The sequence below is a fragment of the Pseudophryne corroboree genome, unplaced genomic scaffold (assembly GCF_028390025.1).
Source record: "Pseudophryne corroboree isolate aPseCor3 unplaced genomic scaffold, aPseCor3.hap2 scaffold_1130, whole genome shotgun sequence".
Classification (NCBI taxonomy): domain Eukaryota; kingdom Metazoa; phylum Chordata; class Amphibia; order Anura; family Myobatrachidae; genus Pseudophryne; species Pseudophryne corroboree.
Genome location: NW_026967756.1, coordinates 92863 through 120453, shown reverse-complemented (window position 1 = coordinate 120453; position 27591 = coordinate 92863). Strand labels below are relative to the sequence as shown.

General features: G+C 47.7%; 1 protein-coding gene across 1 annotated transcript in view; it reads right to left on the bottom strand.

Moving 5' to 3' along the window:
- The window catches only part of WDR97 (WD repeat domain 97), a gene marked incomplete at both ends in the record, with an annotated part of 162258 nt that overhangs the window by 50386 nt on the left and 84281 nt on the right, over positions 1–27591 (bottom strand). The window contains one exon of the mRNA XM_063950634.1: positions 2088–2178. Coding sequence (XP_063806704.1) covers positions 2088–2178 — 91 coding nt within the window. The remainder of the gene's footprint in view (positions 1–2087; positions 2179–27591) is intronic.

Sequence of the window (27591 nt, the reverse complement as noted above, 5' to 3'; positions counted from 1 at the left end):
AGTATTGTACTGTATTAGATCAGCATAGTATTGTATTGTATTAGATAGTATTGTATTGTATTGCATTTAGGTCAGTGTAGTATTGTCTTTTTGTATTTATTGTTTAGTTCTGTGGTTAGGAAGTCTCTGTTATATTGTAGTGTATCATTTGTACTGTTATCCCCTTTTACAAGTATATTAGATATAATACAGTTAATAGGCCTTGGAACCTAAACCAGCATCTGTGTATTTCCTATAGTGTTAAGTGTTCACTTGAGCGTCGGTGACGCTCAAGCAGCTTTGTAGTTAGTCAGGTTACACAAGGTTGCACTTACACCCTGTACTCACATTAAGGTATTCTTTGTATTTCTTTGGTATAAGGTTTAAACATTAAGGTATAGCGTTGTGAGCGTCTGCGCCGCTGGTGATCTCCTCGTGGTCTCGAGCGTCCGCTACGCCATAGCGAATCATTACTCTAGTCATAGCCAATAACGTGTCCTGTGATCACTGGGCCGTGAGCGAACGTGACGCTTGAGCGTCTCGCCTACGGCTGAGCGATCGCTACGCCAATAGCGTACCATTACGGTACTTCTTAAGTAAACAGCGCACAGTGTTCTTAGCTTCATAAAGGGTTGTTATACGACAAAGGAATTTAGCATTGTCACTTTATAAACAGAATATAATAGAGATGTGTCCTCAATACGCCATGCACCGCGAGATGCCGGCTCTGCTAACGTCGGGTGTCTTTTTCCTTACATCGCTATGCACATAACACGCAGACTCTGATGAATACAATGATATGCAGCAGGCATTTCTTGAGGACGCCCAGAAAATGCGCTCACGACTAGGCGCGACCAGAAAGGCTGTTTAATGTGACTTCAGCGAGGATGAGAGAGGACACATCTGTACTACTAGTAACAGCAGAACATGTGATGTGTATTATCACGACGCTACTGGTCAATTCCACAAATACGCCTGCGACGTGGGGGTCACTTTTGACACATGGGATTAATCAAACACGGTACACTGCCACCAGCCGAAGGAACAGTATTATACTTGAAACAAACTTTGGCCCTTACCTTCATACACAATTATTAATATTTCGAGAAATCGGTAACATGTTCATAAGAACCACAGAAAATCTGAACTAGAATTTTAAGTTTAATTCCAAGAATACTTCAGAGCTTTAGTTACAAAAAGTCTTACAAAGATTATTAAGAAGATTTTAAAAATACACACAGATTATGGCACAATCTCCAACAAATGAAAAGAAATAAAAATACAGAAAACCTAACGCGCTTACTCAAACGAGCTTAGGTGGCTCTGTTGTGGGGGAATTTTACAGAATATGCAATGGTCATCTCCAGCGTGTAGCCGTCTTCCCCAAGAGATGCAACCTCAGTCCCAGTGAGAGAGACAGATATAGCCCTCAGCTGCAGCAGCCCCCACCCTTGGGATTTTTAATCACCTCCATGCTGGACACTAAACATACACCATTTTTACATACTATAGGTGCCTGGCAACAGGTAGGGGGAGGGGGTTTAGCCCAGAGGGCACAGGAATCTCTTTCAAAGAGTGTGGGGTCTGTGAGGATCTGTACCTTGTCACCCCTGAATGGTTTTATCACTAGCCAGGAAGTTTAGTGGCTTAGTCATATAAACATGTGGAATTCCTTTATTTTCCATCAGGTATGATTGCTCCAGACATCTCCCCCTTATCAGGATTTATAACCTCTGGTCTGGTAATCAGCACATGGAGCATTGCTTTCATCCCTAACTTTAGAGCCTGTGATAAGTGTTGATTTCAGGAAGACATAATCTGCTCTCACTCTCTCCCCCAGCCTGGATACATGTAGGTCAAATGCAGGACATAGCCTGTCAGCCATTTTGTCACAGACTATATATATATATATATATCTATATCAGTCACTTGAAATCATTATTGGTGATTACTTCTGCAGGTAATCACCACACCTTAGATGACATATCATTTGTGATTCTCCTTTCTACGTTTAACCATGACATGTATGACGTATGTTAGTGTCGATGCTATCCGACTACCAGGAACTATACATAGTACATTATGCACAGGCAAAGAGATGACCAGACCTGAGCAGCCGGTTCTCCTCATTCCATATTCGGACCCGTCTGTCTCTACCGCAGGTGGCCACTAATCGTAGTTTTGGACAGGAGCAGAGACCTGGTGGAACAAGCAGTAACTTAATACGAAGCGAACAATACAGCTACTATTATTCCTCTCTGCCCACAAGAACAGTACAGGTGAGAATCAGAAAATTAGAATATCGTGCAAAAATTCATTTATTTCAGTAATTCAACTTAAAAGGTGAAACTAATATATTATATAAACTCATTATATTTAAAGTGAGATATTTCAAGCCTTTATTTGTTGTAATTTTGATGATTGTGGGTTACAGTCTAAAAAAAACAAATCCAAAATCTCAGAAAATTAGAATATTACATAAAATCACTAAAAAAGGCATTTTAAATACAGTAATGTAGCCCTCTGAAAAGTATAATCATGCATATGTACTCAGTACTTGGTTTGTGCCTCTTTTGCATGAATTACTGCCTCAATGCGGCGTGGCATGGATTCTATCAGCCGGTGGCACTGCTGAGGTGTTATGGAAGACCAGGATGCTTCAATAGCGGCTTCAGCTCTTCTGCATTGTTCCGTCTCATGTCTCTCATCTTTCTCTTGGCAATGCCCCATAGATTCTCTATGAGGTTCAGGTCGGGCAAATTTGCTGGCCAATCTGACACTAATTGAATATACCTATATGTGGTAAACCACAAGTTCAATTGAGGTCCACCACAAGATTGACCTTGTGGTTTACTACATAGCCGTGGGTCCTGGGGTCTATGGGAGCTGGTGATTGACAGCGCAGGAGCACATAGCCAACCAGGAGAGTGGCACTATGTGGCAATCCCTGATTGGCTGGCAGGTCTCCTAGTGACACAAGTCACATGGAGGCTAGCATTCAGGAAAGGAGATCTATGTGGTCACACATAGATCTCCTAAGTCTGTTGGTGCGGGTATAGTGTTTTGTTTTTTTAACCCCTGGATGCCTACATGGAATGAAGAGGACTGATCTACACTGGAATAGGTGAGTATGTGATAATTTTTTTTTCATGTGTCATGAATTTCTTCTGAAGAAGACTGAAGGGCAACGGGGGATGTAGGTAAGTATCTGTGAGTATGTGTGTGACTTTGCGTTGCTTTATTAAACTTGTACTTAATGCAGTGGGTGTGTAATGTGTTTATTGTAACATTTCTTTTAAAAGGGGGACTACAGGTACCAGCGGGACCTTTAATGCCCCACATTGTAGTACTCCAAGTACCAGCATGGAGGGAGGTTTGCTGGGACCTGTAGTTCTACCTGTAAAAGACAACATTAAATCTTAATTTTACACTTTAATGCTATGAACTTGGCACCGACAGCCCAGTGGTGCCGGGTGTAGCCCCAGGCTTCAATCCTGGCCTTTGGTGCCCTGGAAGGGTAACCTCTTTATTGGGAGGGTCCCCACTCCCCAGAGCACCCAAGGATCAAGGGTAAATCTGTCAGAATCTGTATTTGTTGTGAGCACAGGACTGAGACGACGGCCAGGACAGATACATACAGGAGTGGACCAGGGTGGAACTGGAATGGAGAATGCACACAGTAGTGCTTGTACCCAAGTGGAAGAAGGACCCAAAGGAACCAGACTAGATGCTGAATCCTGGAACACTGTGGAAGTATGGTTGCTGATGAGTTGTAATTGGAACAATTGTCAGGGACCCTCAATGAGCAGGTTAGATGACAAATGTAAGGGTGTGATGAAACACAGGAGTAGCAGAGCACAGACAGATACTTAGTTATAGCTGGGTATAAAGAGCGGAACCAATGACATTCCTCCTCATTAGAAGTACACACAGGAGGGGCGTGGCTTGGCTGAGTGTGCGAGCAGACAGACAGATACTTAGTTATAGCTGGGTATAAAGAGCGGAACCAATGACACTCCTCCTCATTAGAAGTACACACAGGAGGGGCGTGGCTTGGCTGAGTGTGCGAGCAGACAGACAGATACTTAGTTATAGCTGGGTATAAAGAGCGGAACCAATGACACTCCTCCTCATTAGAAGTACACACAGGAGGGGCGTGGCTTGGCTGAGTGTGCGAGCAGACAGACAGATACTTAGTTATAGCTGGGTATAAAGAGCGGAACCAATGACACTCCTCCTCATTAGAAGTACACACAGGAGGGGGCGTGGCTTGGCTGAGTGTGCGAGCAGACAGACAGATACTTAGTTATAGCTGGGTATAAAGAGCGGAACCAATGACACTCCTCCTCATTAGAAGTACACACAGGAGGGGCGTGGCTTGGCTGAGTGTGCGAGCAGACAGACAGATACTTAGTTATAGCTGGGTATAAAGAGCGGAACCAATGACACTCCTCCTCATTAGAAGTACACACAGGAGGGGCGTGGCTTGGCTGAGTGTGCGAGCAGACAGACAGATACTTAGTTATAGCTGGGTATAAAGAGCGGAACCAATGACACTCCTCCTCATTAGAAGTACACACAGGAGGGGCGTGGCTTGGCTGAGTGTGCGAGCAGACAGACAGATACTTAGTTATAGCTGGGTATAAAGAGCGGAACCAATGACACTCCTCCTCATTAGAAGTACACACAGGAGGGGCGTGGCTTGGCTGAGTGTGCGAGCAGACAGACAGATACTTAGTTATAGCTGGGTATAAAGAGCGGAACCAATGACACTCCTCCTCATTAGAAGTACACACAGGAGGGGCGTGGCTTGGCTGAGTGTGCGAGCAGACAGAAAGATACTTAGTTATAGCTGGGTATAAAGAGCGGAACCAATGACACTCCTCCTCATTAGAAGTACACACAGGAGGGGCGTGGCTTGGCTGAGTGTGCGAGCAGACAGAAAGATACTTAGTTATAGCTGGGGATATAAAGAGCGGAACCAATGACACTCCTCCTCATTAGAAGTACACACAGGAGGGGCGTGGCTTGGCTGAGTGTGCGAGCAGACAGACAGATACTTAGTTATAGCTGGGTATAAAGAGCGGAACCAATGACACTCCTCCTCATTAGAAGTACACACAGGAGGGGGCGTGGCTTGGCTGAGTGTGCGAGCAGACAGACAGATACTTAGTTATAGCTGGGTATAAAGAGCGGAACCAATGACACTCCTCCTCATTAGAAGTACACACAGGAGGGGCGTGGCTTGGCTGAGTGTGCGAGCAGACAGACAGATACTTAGTTATAGCTGGGTATAAAGAGCGGAACCAATGACACTCCTCCTCATTAGAAGTACACACAGGAGGGGCGTGGCTTGGCTGAGTGTGCGAGCAGACAGACAGATACTTAGTTATAGCTGGGTATAAAGAGCGGAACCAATGACACTGCTCCTCATTAGAAGTACACACAGGAGGGGCGTGGCTTGGCTGAGTGTGCGAGCAGACAGACAGATACTTAGTTATAGCTGGGTATAAAGAGCGGAACCAATGACACTCCTCCTCATTAGAAGTACACACAGGAGGGGCGTGGCTTGGCTGAGTGTGCGAGCAGACAGAAAGATACTTAGTTATAGCTGGGTATAAAGAGCGGAACCAATGACACTCCTCCTCATTAGAAGTACACACAGGAGGGGCGTGGCTTGGCTGAGTGTGCGAGCAGACAGACAGATACTTAGTTATAGCTGGGTATAAAGAGCGGAACCAATGACACTCCTCCTCATTAGAAGTACACACAGGAGGGGCGTGGCTTGGCTGAGTGTGCGAGCAGACAGAAAGATACTTAGTTATAGCTGGGTATAAAGAGCGGAACCAATGACACTCCTCCTCATTAGAAGTACACACAGGAGGGGCGTGGCTTGGCTGAGTGTGCGAGCAGACAGACAGATACTTAGTTATAGCTGGGTATAAAGAGTGGAACCAATGACATTCCTCCTCATTAGAAATACACACAGGAGGGGGCGTGGCTTGGCTGAGTGTGCGAGCAGACATTTCTCCCTGCAGCTCCTGCTTTAAACCCTAATAAAGTTGGGTTTTCTTCTCACCCGGCTCCCAGTAACCCCCATTGGCCTATTAGTTGCTCTCCAGGGCACTGGGACTGGGGCGCTGAGCCAGGAGTCAGCCTGTCTGACTTTGTAGGTTGCGGCCTATTCCCAGTGTGGAGTCAGGGCCTCGATTTCCACCCCTGCCCGAGGAACGAGATCCGGAGGTCACCTGATGTGTGCCGCGGGGCTCACTGACCGTCTTCCTGACCGCCGGGACCCCTGATCTCTCTCCTTGCCCTGTCTTGGCTGCATTAGGGGGACATGCCGGAACACTGCACCAGCCCTCCAGTGAGTCATCACTGCCAGGAATGGAAGACGCTGAGTGCGCACTGCTCCTGTTACCAGCACAACTTCCTTTCCCTGTACCTCTGCTGCCTACACACTGCACTGTCAGAGCCGGGGCAGTTACTCTTCACCAGCCGGCAACAGACCATTGTGCACCACGGAATTAGTGCCTGCAATGGTGCTAGGTGCCAACTCTCCATAAACCCTCCTATTAAAGCCACACACCCTGGTTTTACCCTAATCACCAGCCTGAGGGTGCTTTTAGTTGTAATTGCTCTCTCTCTCCACTGTGGCCCAGATATGGCATACAACACCACCATACTGCCTGGTGCATGGTGTCACCTCACCGCGGCTTATATGCTATAGCCGCTCCCATACAGCGTACAGCTATTTCCTTTGTCGACAGGAGGTCAACCAATGGCGCTATTCCGCCTTCCTCTGGATATCATGGGTCGCTATATGGTTTCCCCTGTCTTTACAGAGCTGCCAGTATGCTGTGATTATACAATATCAGTACCAGGAGTAGATCCCAATTCTATTGATCCTCTTCCCGTGAAAACTCTGTCAAGTTTCGGCGGCTTTCAAGTTCGGATCTCTCCCAAGACCTAACCGCAGACTATCAACAAGCTGCCATGGAGGCGTTAAAATACAAAATGGCGGATATGGAAGATCGCTCTCGAAGAAATAACATCAAAATCCACGGAATTCCTGACTCTGTTGCCAACATGGAACTGTTGGACTACGCATTGTCTCTGTTTCGTAAGCTTTACCTAATGCAGATGATAGAGATTTACTCATTGATCGGATACACTGTCTTCCTAAACCCCGGTCCTGGTCTACTTCCCACCCCAGGGATACACTCCTCCGGGTTCACTTTTTTACCACTAAAGAGTGTATTGTTCGGGCGGCCTGGGATGCGGATGAGTCTGATGTCCTGGGGGGTCTGCAACTTTTTCCGGATTTCTCTGCTTTCACCATCTCAAAGTGAAGATTATTGACTCCCATTACCGCTGCCCTTCGAGCACAGGAGATTCGCTACCATTGAGGATTCCCAGTGAAGCTGATAGTTACTTACGACAATTTCTTGTTCGTTATCTCTGACCTGGAGGCCAGGGTTAAGCTGCTTGGGACATTCCAGTAAAGCTACCTACTGCTCCTGAGAGGCGTCCACCGCCTCCAGCGGAATGGTCTACTACTTGATCACTCTTTCTAACTATGGTTATTGTTTACTTTTTTGCTTCTAGTTAGAATATATTCACCTTTAACTGGTTGTTCCTTTGGCAATGCCTAATGATTCTCTCCTAGTTACATTGGGTTGCTATGTTGGTTCTCTATGTTTCTGTTTGAAACATATTTTCATTGTTCTTCTTGTTCTCTCCATTACAATTTGTGTTAAATTTCAATGTCGCTTTTTAAGTTAATTTCTGCTCCTAACTTAAACAAGTTAGCGATATAATATTGTACTGCATGTATACTAGTTACGATTTATTACTTTAGAACGTCCCTGGGTGGGGCGCCGATGCCATTTCCCCCCTGATTAATCTACTGTATCCTCTTCCCCCTACAGTAGCAGTGCATTCCCGATACACTGGGTCATTTTGGATTTTTTTCCCTTGTGCACTTTTTTCCGCCACCGCCTTTTCCTCCTTTTTTTACTACCTCCCTCCCTTTTTTCCCCTGTTCTTTCTCCCCCGGGATGTCACCTGAACTATTGTATTTTGACTGCTTTACCGTGGTGAGAGTCTTTTCCTTAAATGTTAAGGGTCTAAACTCTCCTAATAAGCGTAAATTGGCACTATCCTCTTTTTATAAGCAATAAGCTGATATAGTTGCCCTACAGGAAACCCACTTTTCTTCTCTTGGCCCTCCTGTATTGAAAGACCAGAGATACCCAATTTACACCAGACGCAACAGCAGATCACGAAAGCAGGCAGGAGGCATCTATTTACACCAGACGCAACAGCAGATCACGAAAGCAGGCAGGAGGCATCTATTTACACCAGACGTAACAGCAGATGATGGAAGCAGACAGGAGGCGTCTATTTATACCAGACGCAGCAGCAGATGACGGAAGCAGGCAGGAGGCATCTATTTATACCAGACGCAGCAGCAGATGACGGAAGCAGGCAGGAGGCGTCTATTTATACTAGACGCAGCAGCAGATGACGGAAGCAGGCAGGAGGCATCTATTTATACCAGACGCAGCAGCAGATGACGGAAGCAGGCAGGAGGCGTCTATTTACACCAGACGCAGCAGCAGATGACGGAAGCAGGCAGGAGGCGTCTATTTACACCAGACGTAACAGCAGATGATGGAAGCAGGCAGGAGACATCTATTTATACCAGATGCAGCAGCAGATGACGGAATCAGGCAGGAGGCGTCTATTTACACCGGACGTAACAGCAGACGACGGTAGCAGGCAGGAGGCGTCTATTTACACCAGACACTGCAGCAGATGACGGAAGTAGGCAGGAGACGTCTATTTACACCAAACGCAACAGCAGATCACAAAAGCAGACAGGAGGCGTCTATTTATACCAGACGTAACAGCAGATGATGGAAGCAGGCAGGTGGCGTCTATTTACACCAGACGCAACAGCAGATGATGGAAGCAGGTAGGTGGCGTCTATTTACACCAGACGTAACAAAAGATGACGGAAGCAGGCAGGAGGCGTCTATTTACACCAGACGCAACAGCAGATGATGGAAGCAGGCAGGTGGCGTCTATTTAAGCCAGACGCATCAGCTGATGATGGAAGCAGGGAGGAGGCATCTATTTACATCAGACGTAACAGCAGATGACGGAAGCAGGCAGGAGGCATCTATTTACACCAGACGCTGCAGCAGGGGACGGAAGCAGGCAGGAGGCGTCTATTTACACCAGACGCAACAGCAGATGATGGAAGCGGGCAGGTGGCGTCTATTTACACCAGACGCAACAGCAGATGATGGAAGCAGGCAGGTGGCGTCTATTTACACCAGACGTAACAGTAGATGACGGAAGCAGGCAGGAGGTGTCTATTTACACCAGACGCAACAGCAGATGATGGAAGCAGGCAGGTGGCGTCTACTTACACCAGACGCATCAGCTGATGATGGAAGCAGGGAGGAGGCATCTATTTACACCAGATGTAACAGCAGATGACGAAAGCAGGTAGGAGGCGTCTATTTACACCAAACGTAACAGCAGATGATGGAAGCAGGCAGGAGGCATCTATTTCCACCAGACGCAGCAGCAGATGACGGAAGTAGGCAGGAGGCGTCTATTTACACCAGACGTAACAGCAGATGATGGAAGCAGGCAGGAGGCATCTATTTACACCAGATGCAGCAGCAGATGACGGAGTCAGGCAGGAGGCGTCTATTTACACCGGACGTAACAGCAGACGACGGAAGCAGGCAGGAGGCATCTATTTACACCAGACACTGCAGCAGATGACGGAAGTAGGCAGGAGACGTCTATTTACACCAAACGCAACAGCAGATCACAAAAGCAGACAGGAGGCGTCTATTTATACCAGACGTAACAGCAGATGATGGAAGCAGGCAGGAGGCATCTATTTACACCAGACAGAGCAGCAGATGGCGGAATCAGGGAGGAGGCGTCTATTTACACCAGATGCAGGAGCAGATGGCGGAAGCAGGCAGGAGGCGTCTATTTACCCCAGACGCAGCAGCAGATGGCGGAATCAGGCAGGAGGCGTCTATTTACACCAGACGCAGCAGCAGATGGCGGAAGCAGGCAGTAGGCTTCTATTTACCCCAGACGTAACAGCAGATGACGGAAGCAGGCAGGAGGTATCTATTTACACCAGACGTAACAGTAGATGACGGAAGTAGGCAGGAGGCGTCTATTTACCCCATACGCAGCAGCAGATGGCGGAAGCAGGCAGGAGGCATCGATTTACACCAGGCGTAACAGCAGATGATGGAAGCAGGCAGGAGGCATCTATTTACACCAGACGCTGCAGCAGGGGACGGAAGCAGGCAGGAGGCGTCTATTTACACCAGATGCAACAGCAGATAATGGAAGCAGGCAGGTGGCGTCTATTTACACCAGACGCATCAGTTGATGATGGAAGCAGGGAGGAGGCATCTATTTACATCAGACGTAACAGCAGATGACGGAAGCAGGCAGGAGGCATCTATTTACACCAGACGCTGCAGCAGGGGACGGAAGCAGGCAGGAGGCGTCTATTTACACCAGACGCAACAGCAGATGATGGAAGCAGGCAGGTGGCGTCTATTTACACCAGACGCAACAGCAGATGATGGAAGCAGGCAGGTGGCGTCTATTTACACCAGACGTAACAGTAGATGACGGAAGCAGGCAGGAGGTGTCTATTTACACCAGACGCAACAGCAGATGATGGAAGCAGGCAGGTGGCGTCTATTTACACCAGACGCATCAGCTGATGATGGAAGCAGGGAGGAGGCATCTATTTACACCAGATGTAACAGCAGATGACGAAAGCAGGTAGGAGGCGTCTATTTACACCAAACGTAACAGCAGATGATGGAAGCAGGCAGGAGGCATCTATTTCCACCAGACGCAGCAGCAGATGACGGAAGTAGGCAGGAGGCGTCTATTTACACCAGACGTAACAGCAGATGACCGAAGCAGGTAGGAGGCATCTATTTACACCAGACGCAACAGTAGATGACGGAAGTAGGCAGGAGGCGTCTATTTACACCAGACGTAACAGCAGATGATGGAAGCAGACAGGAGGCATCATTTTATACCAGACGTAACAGCAGATGATGAAAGCATGCAGGAGGTGTCTATTTACACCAGACGCAACAGCAGATCATGAAAGCAGGCAGGAGGCATCTATTTACACCAGACGCAGCAGTAGATGATGGAAGCAGACAGGAGGCATCTATTCATACCAGACGCAGCAGCAGATGGCGGAAGCAGGCAGGAGGCGTCTATTTACACCAGACGTAACAGCAGATGATGGAAGCAGGCAGGAGGTATCTATTTACAACAGACATAACAGCAGATGATGGAAGCAGGCAGTAGACGTCTATAACACCAGACGCAACAGCAGATCACGAAGCAGGCAGGAGGCATCTATTTACACCAGACACAGCAGCAGATGATGGAAGCAGACAGGAGGCATCTATTTATACTAGTGATGAGCACCGGAAATTTTTCGGCTTTAGTGTTTTGGTTTTGGGTTCGGTTCCGCGGCCGTGTTTTGGGTTCGAACGCGTTTTGGCAAAACCTCACCGAATTTTTTTTGTCGGATTCGGGTGTGTTTTGGATTCGGGTGTTTTTTTCAAAAAACCCTAAAAAACAGCTTAAATCATAGAATTTGGGGGTCATTTTGATCCCAAAGTATTATTAACCTCAATAACCATAATTTCCACTCATTTTCAGTCTATTCTGAACACCTCACACCTCACAATATTATTTTTAGTCCTAAAATTTGCACCGAGGTCGCTGGATGGCTAAGCTAAGCGACCCAAGTGGCCGACACAAACACCTGGCCCATCTAGGAGTGGCACTGCAGTGTCACGCAGGATGGCCCTTCCAAAAAACACTCCCCAAACAGCACATGACGCAAAGAAAAAAAGAGGCGCAATGAGGTAGCTGTGTGAGTAAGCTAAGCGACCCTAGTGGCCGACACAAACACCTGGCCCATCTAGGAGTGGCACTGCAGTGTCACGCAGGATGGCCCTTCCAAAAAATACTCCCCCAAACAGCACATGACGCAAAGAAAAAAAGAGGCGCAATGAGGTAGCTGTGTGAGTAAGCTAAGCGACCCTAGTGGCCGACACAAACACCTAGCCCATCTAGGAGTGGCACTGCAGTGTCACGCAGGATGGCCCTTCCAAAAAACACTCCCCAAACAGCACATGACGCAAAGAAAAAAAGAGGCGCAATGAGGTAGCTGTGTGAGTAAGCTAAGCGACCCTAGTGGCCGACACAAACACCTGGCCCATCTAGGAGTGGTACTGCAGTGTCACGCAGGATGGCCCTTCCAAAAAACACTCCCCAAACAGCACATGATGCAAAGAAAAAAAGAGGCGCAATGAGGTAGCTGTGTGAGTAAGCTAAGCGACCCTAGTGGCCGACACAAACACCTGGCCCATCTAGGAGTGGCACTGCAGTGTCACGCAGGATGGCCCTTCCAAAAAACACTTCCCAAACTGCACATGACGCAAAGAAAAAAAGAGCCGCAATGAGGTAGCTGTGTGAGTAAGCTAAGCGACCCTTGTGGCCGACACAAACACCTGGCCCATCTAGGAGTGGCACTGCAGTGTCACGCAGGATGGCCCTTCCAAAAAACACCCCCCAAACAGCACATGACGCAAAGAAAAATGAAAGAAAAAAGAGGTGCAAGATGGAATTGTCCTTGGGCCCTCCCACCCACCCTTATGTTGTATAAACAGGACATGCACACTTTAACCAACCCATCATTTCAGTGACAGGGTCTGCCACACGACTGTGCCTGAAATGACGGGTTGGTTTGGACCCCCACCAAAAAAGAAGCAATTAATCTCTCCTTGCACAAACTGGCTCTACAGAGGCAAGATGTCCACCTCATCATCATCCTCCGATATATCACCGTGTACATCCCCCTCCTCACAGATTATCAATTCGTCCCCACTGGAATCCACCATCTCAGCTCCCTGTGTACTTTGTGGAGGCAATTGCTGCTGGTCAATGTCTCCACGGAGGAATTGATTATAATTCATTTTAATGAACATCATCTTCTCCACATTTTCTGGATGTAACCTCGTACGCCGATTGCTGACAAGGTGAGCGGCGGCACTAAACACTCTTTCGGAGTACACACTTGTGGGAGGGCAACTTAGGTAGAATAAAGCCAGTTTGTGCAAGGGCCTCCAAATTGCCTCTTTTTCCTGCCAGTATAAGTACGGACTGTCTGACGTGCCTACTTGGATGCGGTCACTCATATAATCCTCCACCATTCTTTCAATGGGGAGAGAATCATATGCAGTGACAGTAGACGACATGTCCGTAATCGTTGTCAGGTCCTTCAGTCCGGACCAGATGTCAGCATCAGCAGTCGCTCCAGACTGCCCTGCATCACCGCCAGCGGGTGGGCTCGGAATTCTGAGCCTTTTCCTCGCACCCCCAGTTGCGGGAGAATGTGAAGGAGGAGATGTTGACAGGTCGCGTTCCGCTTGACTTAACAATTTTGTCACCAGCAGTTCTTTGAACCCCAGCAGACTTGTGTCTGCCGGAAAGAGAGATCCAAGGTAGGTTTTAAATCTAGGATCGAGCACGGTGGCCAAAATGTAGTGCTCTGATTTCAACAGATTGACCACCCGTGAATCCTTGTTAAGCGAATTAAGGGCTCCATCCACAAGTCCCACATGCCTAGCGGAATCGCTCTGTGTTAGCTCCTCCTTCAATGTCTCCAGCTTCTTCTGCAAAAGCCTGATGAGGGGAATGACCTGACTCAGGCTGGCAGTGTCTGAACTGACTTCACGTGTGGCAAGTTCAAAAGGTTGCAGAACCTTGCACAACGTTGAAATCATTCTCCACTGCGCTTGAGACAGGTGCATTCCACCTCCTATATCGTGCTCAGTTGTATAGGCTTGAATGGCCTTTTGCTGCTCCTCCAACCTCTGAAGCATATAGAGGGTTGAATTCCACCTCATTACCACTTCTTGCTTCAGATGATGGCAGGGCAGGTTCAGGCGTTTTTGGTGGTGCTCCAGTCTTCTGTACGTGGTGCCTGTACGCCGAAAGTGTCCCGCAATTCTTCTGGCCACCGACAGCATCTCTTGCACGCCCCTCTCGTTTTTTAAATAATTCTGCACCACCAAATTCAAGGTATGTGCAAAACATGGGACGTGCTGGAATTTGCCCAGATTTAATGCACACACAATATTGCTGGCGTTGTCCGATGCCACAAATCCACAGGAGAGTCCAATTGGGGTAAGCCATTCTGCGATGATCTTCCTCAGTTGCCGTAAGAGGTTTTTAGCTGTGTGCGTATTCTGGAAAGCGGTGATACAAAGCGTAGCCTGCCTAGGAAAGAGTTGGCGTTTGCGAGATGCTGCTACTGGTGCCGCCGCTGCTGTTCTTGCGGCGGGAGTCCATACATCTACCCAGTGGGCTGTCACAGTCATATAGTCCTGAGCCTGCCCTGCTCCACTTGTCCACATGTCCGTGGTTAAGTGGACATTGGGTACAACTGCATTTTTTAGGACACTGGTGAGTCTTTTTCTGAGGTCTGTGTACATTTTCGGTATCGCCTGCCTAGAGAAATGGAACCTAGATGGTATTTGGTACCGGGGACACAGTACCTCCAACAAGTCTCTAGTTGGCTCTGCAGTAATGATGGATACCGGAACCACGTTTCTCACCGCCCAGGATGCCAAGGCCTCAGTTATCCGCTTTGCAGCAGGATGACTGCTGTGATATTTCATCTTCCTCGCAAAGGACTGTTGGACAGTCAATTGCTTGGTGGAAGTAGTAAAAGTGGTCTTACGAGTACGACTTCCCCTCTGGGATGACCATCGACTCCCAGCAGCAACAACAGCAGCGCCAGCAGCAGTAGGCGTTACACGCAAGGATGCATCGGAGGAATCCCAGGCAGGAGAGGACTCGTCAGAATTGCCAGTGACATGGCCTGCAGGACTATTGGCATTCCTGGGGAAGGAGGAAATTGACACTGAGGGAGTTGGTGGGGTGGTTTGCGTGAGCTTGGTTACAAGAGGAAGGGATTTACTGGTCAGTGGACTGCTTCCGCTGTCGCCCAAAGTTTTTGAACTTGTCACTGACTTATGATGAATGCGCTGCAGGTGACGTATAAGGGAGGATGTTCCGAGGTGGTTAACGTCCTTACCCCTACTTATTACAGCTTGACAAAGGCAACACACGGCTTGACAAATGTTGTCCGCATTTCTGTTGAAATACTTCCACACCGAAGAGCTGATTTTTTTTGGTATTTTCACCAGGCATGTCAATGGCCCTATTCCTCCCACGGACAACAGGTGTCTCCCCGGGTGCCTGACTTAAACAAACCACCTCACCATCAGAATCCTCCTGGTCAATTTCCTCCCCAGCGCCAGCAACACCCATATCCTCCTCATCCTGGTGTACTTCAACACTGACATCTTCAATCTGACTATCAGATAACTGGACTGCGGGTGCTCCTTCCAGCACTTGCAGGGGGCGTGCAAATGGTGGAAGGCGCATGCTCTTCACGTCCAGTGTTGGGAAGGTCAGGCATCGCAAACGACACAATTGGACTCTCCTTGTGGATTTGTGATTTCGAAGAACGCGCAGTTCTTTGCTGTGCTTTTGCCAGCTTGAGTCTTTTCATTTTTCTAGCGAGAGGCTGAGTGCTTCCATCCTCATGTGAAGCTGAACCACTAGCCATGAACATAGGCCAGGGCCTCAGCCGTTCCTTGCCACTCCGTGTGGTAAATGGCATATTGGCAAGTTTACGCTTCTCCTCTGACAATTTTATTTTAGATTTTTGAGTCCTTTTTTTACTGATATTTGGTGTTTTGGATTTTACATGCTCTGTACTATGACATTGGGCATCGGCCTTGGCAGACGACGTTGCTGGCATTTCATCGTCTCGGCCATGACTAGTGGCAGCAGCTTCAGCACGAGGTGGAAGTCGATCTTGATCTTTCCCTATTTTTGGAACCTCAACATTTTTGTTCTCCATATTTTAATAGGCACAACTAAAAGGCACCTCAGGTAAACAATGGAGATGGATGGATACTAGTATACTTATGGATGGACGAGCGACTGCCGACACAGAGGTAGCTACAGCCGTGGACTACCGTACTGCGTCTGCTGCTAATATAGACTGGATGATAATGAGATATAAAATATATATATATATCACTACTGCAGCCGGACAGGTATATATTATATAATGACGGACCTGCTGGACACTGTCAGCTCAGCACTGCAGACTCCTAAAGTAAGCTACTAGTATCAAGAAGATAGAAAAAAAAAAACACCACGGGTAGGTGGTATACAATTATGGATGGACGAGCGACTGCCGACACAGAGGTAGCTACAGCCGTGGACTACCGTACTGCGTCTGCTGCTAATATAGACTGGATGATAATGATATAAAAAAATATATATATATCACTACTGCAGCCGGACAGGTATATATTATATAATGACGGACCTGCTGGACACTGTCAGCTCAGCACTGCAGACTCCTAAAGTAAGCTACTAGTATCAAGAAGATAGAAAAAAAAAACACCACGGGTAGGTGGTATACAATTATGGATGGACGAGCGACTGCCGACACAGAGGTAGCTACAGCCGTGGACTACCGTACTGCGTCTGCTGCTAATATAGACTGGATGATAATGAGATATAAAATATATATATATCACTACTGCAGCCGGACAGGTATATATTATATAATGACGGACCTGCTGGACACTGTCAGCTCAGCACTGCAGACTCCTAAAGTAAGCTACTAGTATCAAGAAGATAGAAAAAAAAAAAAACACCACGGGTAGGTGGTATACAATTATGGATGGACGAGCGACTGCCGACACAGAGGTAGCTACAGCCGTGGACTACCGTACTGCGTCTGCTGCTAATATAGACTGGATGATAATGATATAAAAAATATATATATATCACTACTGCAGCCGGACAGGTATATATTATATAATGACGGACCTGCTGGACACTGTCAGCAGAATGCGTTTATAGAATAAAAACACCACACGACGAGTGTTTACCTTTTTCAGGCAGACAATCACAATATACTGGTGGTCAGTGGTCACTGGTCAGTCACACTGGCAGTGGCACTCTGGCAGCAAAAGTGTGCACTGTTAAAATATGTACTCCTGCTATAACTGCTCCCCAGTCTCCCCCACAATTAAGCTGTGTGAGCAGTGAGCACTCAGCACAGTCAGATATACAGTATTACATAGATGATGCAGCACACTGAGGCTGAGCACAGATATGGTATGTGACTGTGTCACACTGTGTATCGTTTTTTTTTTCAGGCAGAGAACGGATTAATTAAACTGTGGTGGTCACTGGTCACACTATCAGCAAGTAGTACTCCTAATATGCTCCCCAAAATTAGTAAATCAAGTGTCTCTACTACTCTCTAGTCTACTCTAAATGGAGAGGACGCCAGCCACGTCCTCTCCCTATCAATCTCAATGCACGTGTGAAAATGGCGGCGACGCGCGGCTCCTTATATAGAATCCGAGTCTCGCGATAGAATCCGAGCATCGCGAGAATCCGACAGCGGGATGACGACGTTCGGGCGCGCTCGGGTTAACCGAGCAAGGCGGGAAGATCCGAGTCTGCCTCGGACCCGTGTAAAAAGCGTTAAGTTCGGGGGGGTTCGGTTTCCGAGAAACCGAACCCGCTCATCACTAATTTATACCAGACGCAGCAGCAGATGACGGAAGCAGGCAAGAGGCATCTATTTATACCAGACGTAACAGCAGATGATGGAAGCAGGCAGGAGACGTCTATTTACACCAAACGCAACAGCAGATCACAAAAGCAGACAGGAGGCGTCTATTTATACCAGACGTAACAGCAGATGATGGAAGCAGGCAGGAGGCATCTATTTACACCAGACACAGCAGCAGATGGCGGAATCAGGCAGGAGGCGTCTATTTACACCAGACGCAGCAGCAGATGGAGGAAGCAGGCCGGAGGCGTCTATTTACCCCAGACGCAGCAGCAGATGGCGGAATCAGGCAGGAGGCGTCTATTTACACCAGACGCAGCAGCAGATGGCGGAAGCAGGCAGGAGGCTTCTATTTACCCCAGACGTAACAGCAGATGACAGAAGCAGGCAGGAGGCATCTATTTACACCAGACGCAACAGCAGATGATGGAAGCAGGCAGGTGGCGTCTATTTACACCAGACGCAACAGCAGATGATGGAAGCAGGCAGGAGGCATCTATTTATACCAGACGCAGCAGCAGATGACGGAAGCAGGCAGGAGGCGTCTATTTACACCAGACGTAACAGCAGATCACGAAGCAGGCAGGAGGCATCTATTTACACCAGACGCAGCAGCAGATGATGGAAGCAGACAGGAGGCATCTATTTATACCAGACGCAGCAGCAGATGACGGAAGCAGGCAGGAGGCGTCTATTTACACCAGACGTAACAGCAGATGATGGAAGCAGGCAAGAGGCATCTATTTATACCAGACGTAACAGCAGATGATGGAAGCAGGCAGGAGACGTCTATTTACACCAAACGCAACAGCAGATCACAAAAGCAGACAGGAGGCGTCTATTTATACCAGACGTAACAGCAGATGATGGAAGCAGGCAGGAGGCGTCTATTTACACCAGACGCAGCAGCAGATGGCGGAAGCAGGCAGGAGGCTTCTATTTACCCCAGACGTAACAGCAGATGACGGAAGCAGGCAGGAGGCATCTATTTACACCAGACGCAGCAGCAGATGACGGAAGCAGGCAGGAGGTATCTATTTACACCAGACGTAACAGTAGATGACGGAAGTAGGCAGGTGGCGTCTATTTACCCCAGACGCAGCAGCAGATGGCAGAAGCAGGCAGGAGGCAGCGATTTACACCAGGCGTAACAGCAGATGATGGAAGCAGGCAGGAGGCATCTATTTACACCAGACGCTGCAGCAGGGAACGGAAGCAGGCAGGAGGCGTCTATTTACACCAGACGCAACAGCAGATGATGGAAGCAGGCAGGTGGCGTCTATTTACACTAGACGTAACAGTAGATGACGGAAGCAGGCAGGAGGCGTCTATTTACACCAGACGCAACAGTAGATGATGGAAGCAGGCAGGTGGCGTCTATTTACACCAGAGGCATCAGCTGATGATGGAAGCAGGGAGGAGGCATCTATTTACATCAGACGTAACAGCAGATGACGGAAGCAGGCAGGAGGCGTCTATTTACACCAGACGCAGCAGCAGATGATGGAATCAGGCAGGAGGTGTCTATTTACACCAGATGTAACAGCATATGATGGAAGCAGGCAGGAGGCGTCTATTTACACCGGACGTAACAGCAGATGACGGAATCAGGTAGGAGGCATCTATTTACACCAGACGCAGCAGCAGATGACGGGATCAGGCAGGAGGCGTCTATTTACACCAGATGTAACAGCAGATGACGAAAGCAGGTAGGAGGCGTCTATTTACACCAAACGTAACAGCAGATGATGGAAGCAGGCAGGAGGCATCTATTTCCACCAGACGCAGCAGCAGATGACGGAAGTAGGCAGGAGGCGTCTATATACACCAGACGTAACAGCAGATGACCGAAGCAGGTAGGAGGCATCTATTTACACCAGACGTAACAGCACATGACGGGAGCAGGCAGGAGGCTTCTATTTACCCCAGACGTAACAGCAGATGACGGAAGCAGGCAGGAGGCATCTATTTATACCAGACGCAGCAGCAGATGACGGAAGCAGGCAGGAGGCGTCTATTTACACCAGACGCAGCAGCAGATGACGGAATCAGGCAGGAGGCGTCTATTTACACCAGATGTAACAGCAGATGACGAAAGTAGGTAGGAGGCATCTATTTACACCAGATGTAACAGCAGATGACGAAAGCAGGTAGGAGGCTTCTATTTACACCAGATGTAACAGCAGATGACGGAAGCAGGCAGGAGGTGTCTATTTACACCAGACGCTGCAGCAGATGACGGAAGTAGGCAGGAGGCATCTATTTACACCAGACAGAGCAGCAGATGATGGAAGCAGGAAGGAGGCATCTATTTACATCAGACGTAACAGCAGATGACGGAAGCAGTCAGGAAGCGTCTATTTACACCAGACGCAGCAGCAGATGATGGAGTCAGGCAGGAGGTGTCTATTTACACCAGATGTAACAGCAGATGACGGAAGCAGGCAGGAGGCATCTATTTACACCAGACGTAACAGCAGATGACGGAAGCAGGTAGGAGGCATCTATAAACACCAGACGCAGCAGCAGATGACGGGATCAGGCAGGAGGCGTCTATTTACACCAGATGTAACAGCAGATGACGAAAGCAGGTAGGAGGCGTCTATTTACACCAAACATAACAGCAGATGATGGAAGCAGGCAGGAGGCATCTATTTCCACCAGACGCAGCAGCAGATGACGGAAGTAGGCGTCTATATACACCAGACATAACAGCAGATGACCGAAGCAGGTAGGAGGCATCTATTTACACCAGACATAACAGCAGATGACGGGAGCAGGCAGGAGGCTTCTATTTACCCCAGACGTAACAGCAGATGACGGAAGCAGGCAGGAGGCATCTATTTACACCAGACGCTGCAGCAGATGACGGAAGTAGGCAGGAGGCGTCTATTTACACCAGACAGAGCAGCAGATGATGGAAGCAGGCAGGAGGCGTCTATTTACACCAGACGCAACAGCAGATGATGGAAGCAGGCAGGTGGCGTCTATTTACACCAGACGCATCAGCTGATGATGGAAGCAGGGAGGAGGCATCTATTTACATCAGACGTAACAGCAGATGACGGAAGCAGGCAGGAGGCGTCTATTTACACCAGACGCAGCAGCAGATGATGGAATCAGGCAGGAGGTGTCTATTTACACCAGACGCAGCAGCAGATGACGGAAGTAGGCAGGAGGCGTCTATATACACCAGACGTAACAGCAGATGACGGGAGCAGGCAGGAGGCTTCTATTTACCCCAGACGTAACAGCAGATGACGGAAGCAGGCAGGAGGCATCTATTTACACCAGAAGCAGCAGCAGGTGACGGAAGTAGGCAGGAGGTATCTATTTACACCAGACGTAACAGTAGATGACGGAAGTAGGCAGGAGGTGTCTATTTACACCAGATGCAACAGCAGATCACGAAAGCAGGCAGGAGGCATCTATTTACACCAGACGCAGCAGCAGATGATGGAAGCAGACAGGAGGCATCTATTCATACCAGACGCAGCAGCAGATGGCGGAAGCAGGCAGGAGGTTTCTATTTACACCAGACATAACAGCAGATGATGGAAGCAGGCAGTAGACATCTATTAACACCAGACGCAACAGTAGATCACGAAAGCAGGCAGGAGGCATCTATTTACACCAGACGCAGCAGCAGATGATGGAAGCAGACAGGAGGCATCTATTTATACCAGACGCAGCAGCAGATGACGGAAGCAGGCAGGAGGCGTCTATTTACACCAGACGTAACAGCAGATGATGGAAGCAGGCAAGAGGCATCTATTTATACCAGACGTAACAGCAGATGATGGAAGCAGGCAGGAGACGTCTATTTACACCAAACGCAACAGCAGATCACAAAAGCAGACAGGAGGCGTCTATTTATACCAGACGTAACAGCAGATGATGGAAGCAGGCAGGAGGCATCTATTTACACCAGACACAGCAGCAGATGGCGGAATCAGGCAGGAGGCATCTATTTACACCAGACGCAGCAGCAGATGGCGGAAGCAGGCAGGAGGCGTCTATTTACCCCAGACGCAGCAGCAGATGGCGGAATCAGGCAGGAGGCGTCTATTTACACCAGACGCAGCAGCAGATGGCGGAAGTAGGCAGGAGGCTTCTATTTACCCCAGACGTAACAGCAAATTACGGAAGCAGGCAGGAGGCATCTATTTACACCAGACGCAGCAGCAGATGACGGAAGCAGGCAGGAGGTATCTATTTATACCAGACGTAACAGTAGATGACGGAAGTAGGCAGGAGGCGTCTATTTACCCCAGACGCAGCAGCAGATGGCAGAAGCAGGCAGGAGGCATCGATTTACACCAGGCGTAACAGCAGATGATGGAAGCAGGCAGGAGGCATCTATTTACACCAGACGCTGCAGCAGGGGACGGAAGCAGGCAGGAGGCGTCTATTTACACCAGACGCAACAGCAGATGATGGAAGCAGGCAGGTGGCGTCTATTTACCCCAGACGTAACAGCAGATGATGGAAGTAGGCAGGAGGCGTCTATTTACACCAGACGTAACAGCAGATGATGGGAGCAGGCAGGAGGCATCTATTTACCCCAGATGTAACAGCAGATGACGGAAGCAGGCAGGAGGTATCTATTTACTCCAGACGCAGCAGCAGATGACGGAAGCAGGTAGGAGGCGTCTATTTACACCAGATGTAACAGCAGATGATGAAAGCAGGTAGGAGGCATCTATTTACACCAGATGTAACAGCAGATGACGAAAGCAGGTAGGAGGCGTCTATTTACACCAAATGTAACAGCAGATGATGGAAGCAGGCAGGAGGCATCTATTTCCACCAGACGCAGCAGCAGATGACGGAAGTAGGCAGGAGGCGTCTATATACACCAGACGTAACAGCAGATGACCGAAGCAGGTAGGAGGCATCTATTTACACCAGACGTAACAGCAGATGACGGAAGCAGGCAGGAGGCATCTATTTACACCAGACGCAGCAGCAGATGACGGAAGCAGGCAGGAGGTATCTATTTACACTAGACGTAACAGCAGATGATGGAAGCAGACAGGAGGCATCTATTTATACCAGACGTAAAAGCAGATGATGAAAGCATGCAGGAGGTGTCTATTTACACCAGATGCAACAGCAGATCACGAAAGCAGGCAGGAGGCATCTATTTACACCAGACGCAGCAGCAGATGATGGAAGCAGACAGGAGGCATCTATTTATACCAGACGCAGCAGCAGATGACGGAAGCAGGCAGGAGGCGTCTATTTACACCAGACGTAACAGCAGATGATGGAAGCAGGCAGGAGGCATCTATTTATACCAGACGTAACAGCAGATGATGGAAGCAGGCAGGAGATGTCTATTTACACCAAACGCAACAGCAGATCACAAAAGCAGACAGGAGGCGTCTATTTATACCAGACGTAACAGCAGATGATGGAAGCAGGCAGGAGGCATCTATTTACACCAGACACAGCAGCAGATGGCGGAATCAGGCAGGAGGCATCTATTTACATCAGATGCAGCAGCAGATGGCGGAAGCAGGCAGGAGGCATCTATTTACCCCAGACGCAGCAGCAGATGGCGGAATCAGGCAGGAGGCGTCTATTTACACCAGATGCAGCAGCAGATGGTGGAAGCAGGCAGGAGGCTTCTATTTACCCCAGACGTAACAGCAAATTACGGAAGCAGGCAGGAGGTATCTATTTACACCAGACGCAGCAGCAGATGACGGAAGCAGGCAGGAGGTATCTATTTACACCAGACGTAACAGTAGATGACGGAAGTAGGCAGGAGGCGTCTATTTACCCCAGACGCAGCAGCAGATGGCAAAAGCAGGCAGGAGGCATCGATTTACACCAGACGCTGCAGCAGGGGACGGAAGCAGGCAGGAGGCGTCTATTTACACCAGACGCAACAGCAGATGATGGAAGCAGCAGGTGGCGTCTATTTACACCAGACGCAACAGCAGATGATGGAAGCAGGCAGGTGGCTTCTATTTACACCAGACGTAACAGTAGATGACGGAAGCAGGCAGGAGGCGTCTATTTACACCAGACGTAACAGCAGATGATGGAAGCAGGCAGGTGGCGTCTTTTTACACCAGACGCAACAGCAGATGATGGAAGCAGGCAGGTGGCGTCTATTTACACCAGACGCATCAGCTGATGATGGAATCAGGTAGGAGGCATCTATTTACACCAGACGCTGCAGCAGATGACGGAAGTAGGCAGGAGGCATCTATTTACACCAGACGTAATAGCAGATGACGGAAGCAGGTAGGAAGCATCTATTTACCCCAGACGTAACAGCAGATGACAGAAGCAGGCAGGAGGCACCTATTTACACCAGACGCAGCAGCAGATGACGGAAGCAGGCAGGAGGTATCTATTTACACCAGACGTAACAGTAGATGACGGAAGTAGGCAGGAGGCGTCTATTTACACTAGAGATGAGCGGGTTCGGTTCCTCGGAAACCGAACCCGCCCGAACTTCAGGTTTTTTTACACGGGTCCGAGCGACTCGGATCTTCCCGCCTTGCTCGGTTAACCCGAGCGCGCCCGAACGTCATCATCCCGCTGTCGGATTATCGCGAGGCTCGGATTCTATCGCGAGACTCGGATTCTATATAAGGAGCCGCGCGTCGCCGCCATTTTCACACGTGCATTGAGATTGATAGGGAGAGGACGTGGCTGGCGTCCTCTCCATATATAGAGAGTGAGACTACTAGAGTAGAGAGAGACACAGTATTATTTACTTTAGTAATTTTGGGGAGCATTAGGAGGAGTACTACTACTTGCTGAAGTGATAGTGTGACTGTATATCTGACTTGTGGGGGAGACAGTGGGGAGCAGTTAGAGTCTGAGAGCAGGAGTACATATTTTACCGTACAGTGCACACTTTTGCTGGCACTCTGCTGCCAGAGTGCCACACTGCCATTGTGACCACACTGACCACCAGTATATATTGTGATTGTCTGCTTAGGAGTACTACTTGCAAGTTGCTGATAGTGTGACCAGTGACCTGACCACCAGTTTAATTAATCTGACCAGTGACCTGACCACCAGTTTAATTAATCACCACCAGTTTAATATATATATATATATAATTGTATATAATATATATATAATTGTATATGTATACCACCTACCCGTGTTTTTTTTTTTTTCTTTCTTCTTGATACATACTACTATAGTAGCTTACTGTAGCAGTCTGCGGTGCTGCTGAGCTGACAGTGTCCAGCAGGTCCGTCATCAGTCATTACATAATAAATATATATACCTGTCCGGCTGCAGTACTAGTGATATTATATATATATATATATTAATTTCATCTCATTATCATCCAGTCTATATTAGCAGCAGACACAGTACGGTAGTCCACGGCTGTAGCTACCTCTGTGTCGGCAGTCGCTGGTCCATCCATAATTGTATACCACCTACCCGTGGTTTTTTTTTTCTCTTTCTTCTTGATACATACTACTATAGTAGCTTATTGTAGCAGTCTGTGGTGCTGCTGAGCTGACAGTGTCCAGCAGGTCCGTCATCAGTCATTACATAATAAATATATATACCTGTCCGGCTGCAGTACTAGTGATATTATATATATATATATATATATATATATTTATTAATTTCATCTCATTATCATCCAGTCTATATTAGCAGCAGACACAGTACGGTAGTCCACGGCTGTAGCTACCTCTGTGTCGGCAGTCGATGGTCCATCCATAATTGTATACCACCTACCCATGGGTTTTTTTTTCTCTTTCTTCTTGATACATACTACTATAGTAGCTTACTGTAGCAGTCTGCGGTGCTGCTGAGCTGACAGTGTCCAGCAGGTCCGTCATCAGTCATTACATAATAAATATATATACCTGTCCGGCTGCAGTACTAGTGATATTATATATATATATATATATATATATATATTAATTTCATCTCATTATCATCCAGTCTATATTAGCAGCAGACACAGTACGGTAGTCCACGGCTGTAGCTACCTCTGTGTCGGCAGTCGCTCGTCCATCCATAATTGTATACCACCTACCCGTGGTTTTTTTTTTCTCTTTCTTCTTGATACATACTACTATAGTAGCTTACTGTAGCAGTCTGCGGTGCTGCTGAGCTGACAGTGTCCAGCAGGTCCGTCATCAGTCATTACATAATAAATATATATACCTGTCCGGCTGCAGTACTAGTGATATTATATATATATATTAATTTCATCTCATTATCATCCAGTCTATATTAGCAGCAGACACAGTACGGTAGTCCACGGCTGTAGCTACCTCTGTGTCGGCAGTCGCTGGTCCATCCATAATTGTATACCACCTACCCGTGGTTTCTTTTTTTTCTCTTTCTTCTTGATACATACTACTATAGTAGCTTACTGTAGCAGTCTGCGGTGCTGCTGAGCTGACAGTGTCCAGCAGGTCCATCATCAGTCATTACATAATAAATATATATACCTGTCCGGCTGCAGTACTAGTGATATTATATATATATATATATATATTAATTTCATCTTATTATCATCCAGTCTATATTAGCAGCAGACACAGTACGGTAGTCCACGGCTGTAGCTACCTCTGTGTCGGCAGTCGCTGGTCCATCCATAATTGTATACCACCTACCCGTGGTTTTTTTTTTCTCTTTCTTCTTGATACATACTACTATAGTAGCTTACTGTAGCAGTCTGCGGTGCTGCTGAGCTGACAGTGTCCAGCAGGTCCGTCATCAGTCATTACATAATAAATATATATACCTGTCCGGCTGCAGTACTAGTGATATTATATATATATATATATATATATATATATATTAATTTCATCTCATTATCATCCAGTCTATATTAGCAGCAGACACAGTACGGTAGTCCACGGCTGTAGCTACCTCTGTGTCGGCAGTCGCTGGTCCATCCATAATTGTATACCACCTACCCGTGGTTTTTTTTTTCTCTTTCTTCTTGATACATACTACTTATAGTAGCTTACTGTAGCAGTCTGCGGTGCTGCTGAGCTGACAGTGTCCAGCAGGTCCGTCATCAGTCATTACATAATAAATATATATACCTGTCCGGCTGCAGTACTAGTGATATTATATATATATATATATATATATATTAATTTAATCTCATTATCATCCAGTCTATATTAGCAGCAGACACAGTACGGTAGTCCACGGCTGTAGCTACCTCTGTGTCGGCAGTCGCTGGTCCATCCATAATTGTATACCACCTACCCGTGTTTTTTTTTTCTCTTTCTTCTTGATACATACTACTATAGTAGCTTACTGTAGCAGTCTGCGGTGCTGCTGAGCTGACAGTGTCCAGCAGGTCCGTCATCAGTCATTACATAATAAATATATATACCTGTCCGGCTGCAGTACTAGTGATATTATATATATATATATATATATATATATTAATTTCATCTCATTATCATCCAGTCTATATTAGCAGCAGACACAGTACGGTAGTCCACGGCTGTAGCTACCTCTGTGTCGGCAGTCGCTGGTCCATCCATAAGTATACTAGTATCCATCCATCTCCATTGTTTACCTGAGGTGCCTTTTAGTTGTGCCTATTAAAATATGGAGAACAAAAATGTTGAGGTTCCAAAATTAGGGAAAGATCAAGATCCACTTCCACCTCGTGCTGAAGCTGCTGCCACTAGTCATGGCCGAGACGATGAAATGCCAGCAACGTCGTCTGCCAAGGCCGATGCCCAATGTCATAGTACAGAGCATGTAAAATCCAAAACACCAAATATCAGTAAAAAAAGGACTCCAAAATCTAAAATAAAATTGTCGGAGGAGAAGCGTAAACTTGCCAATATGCCATTTACCACACGGAG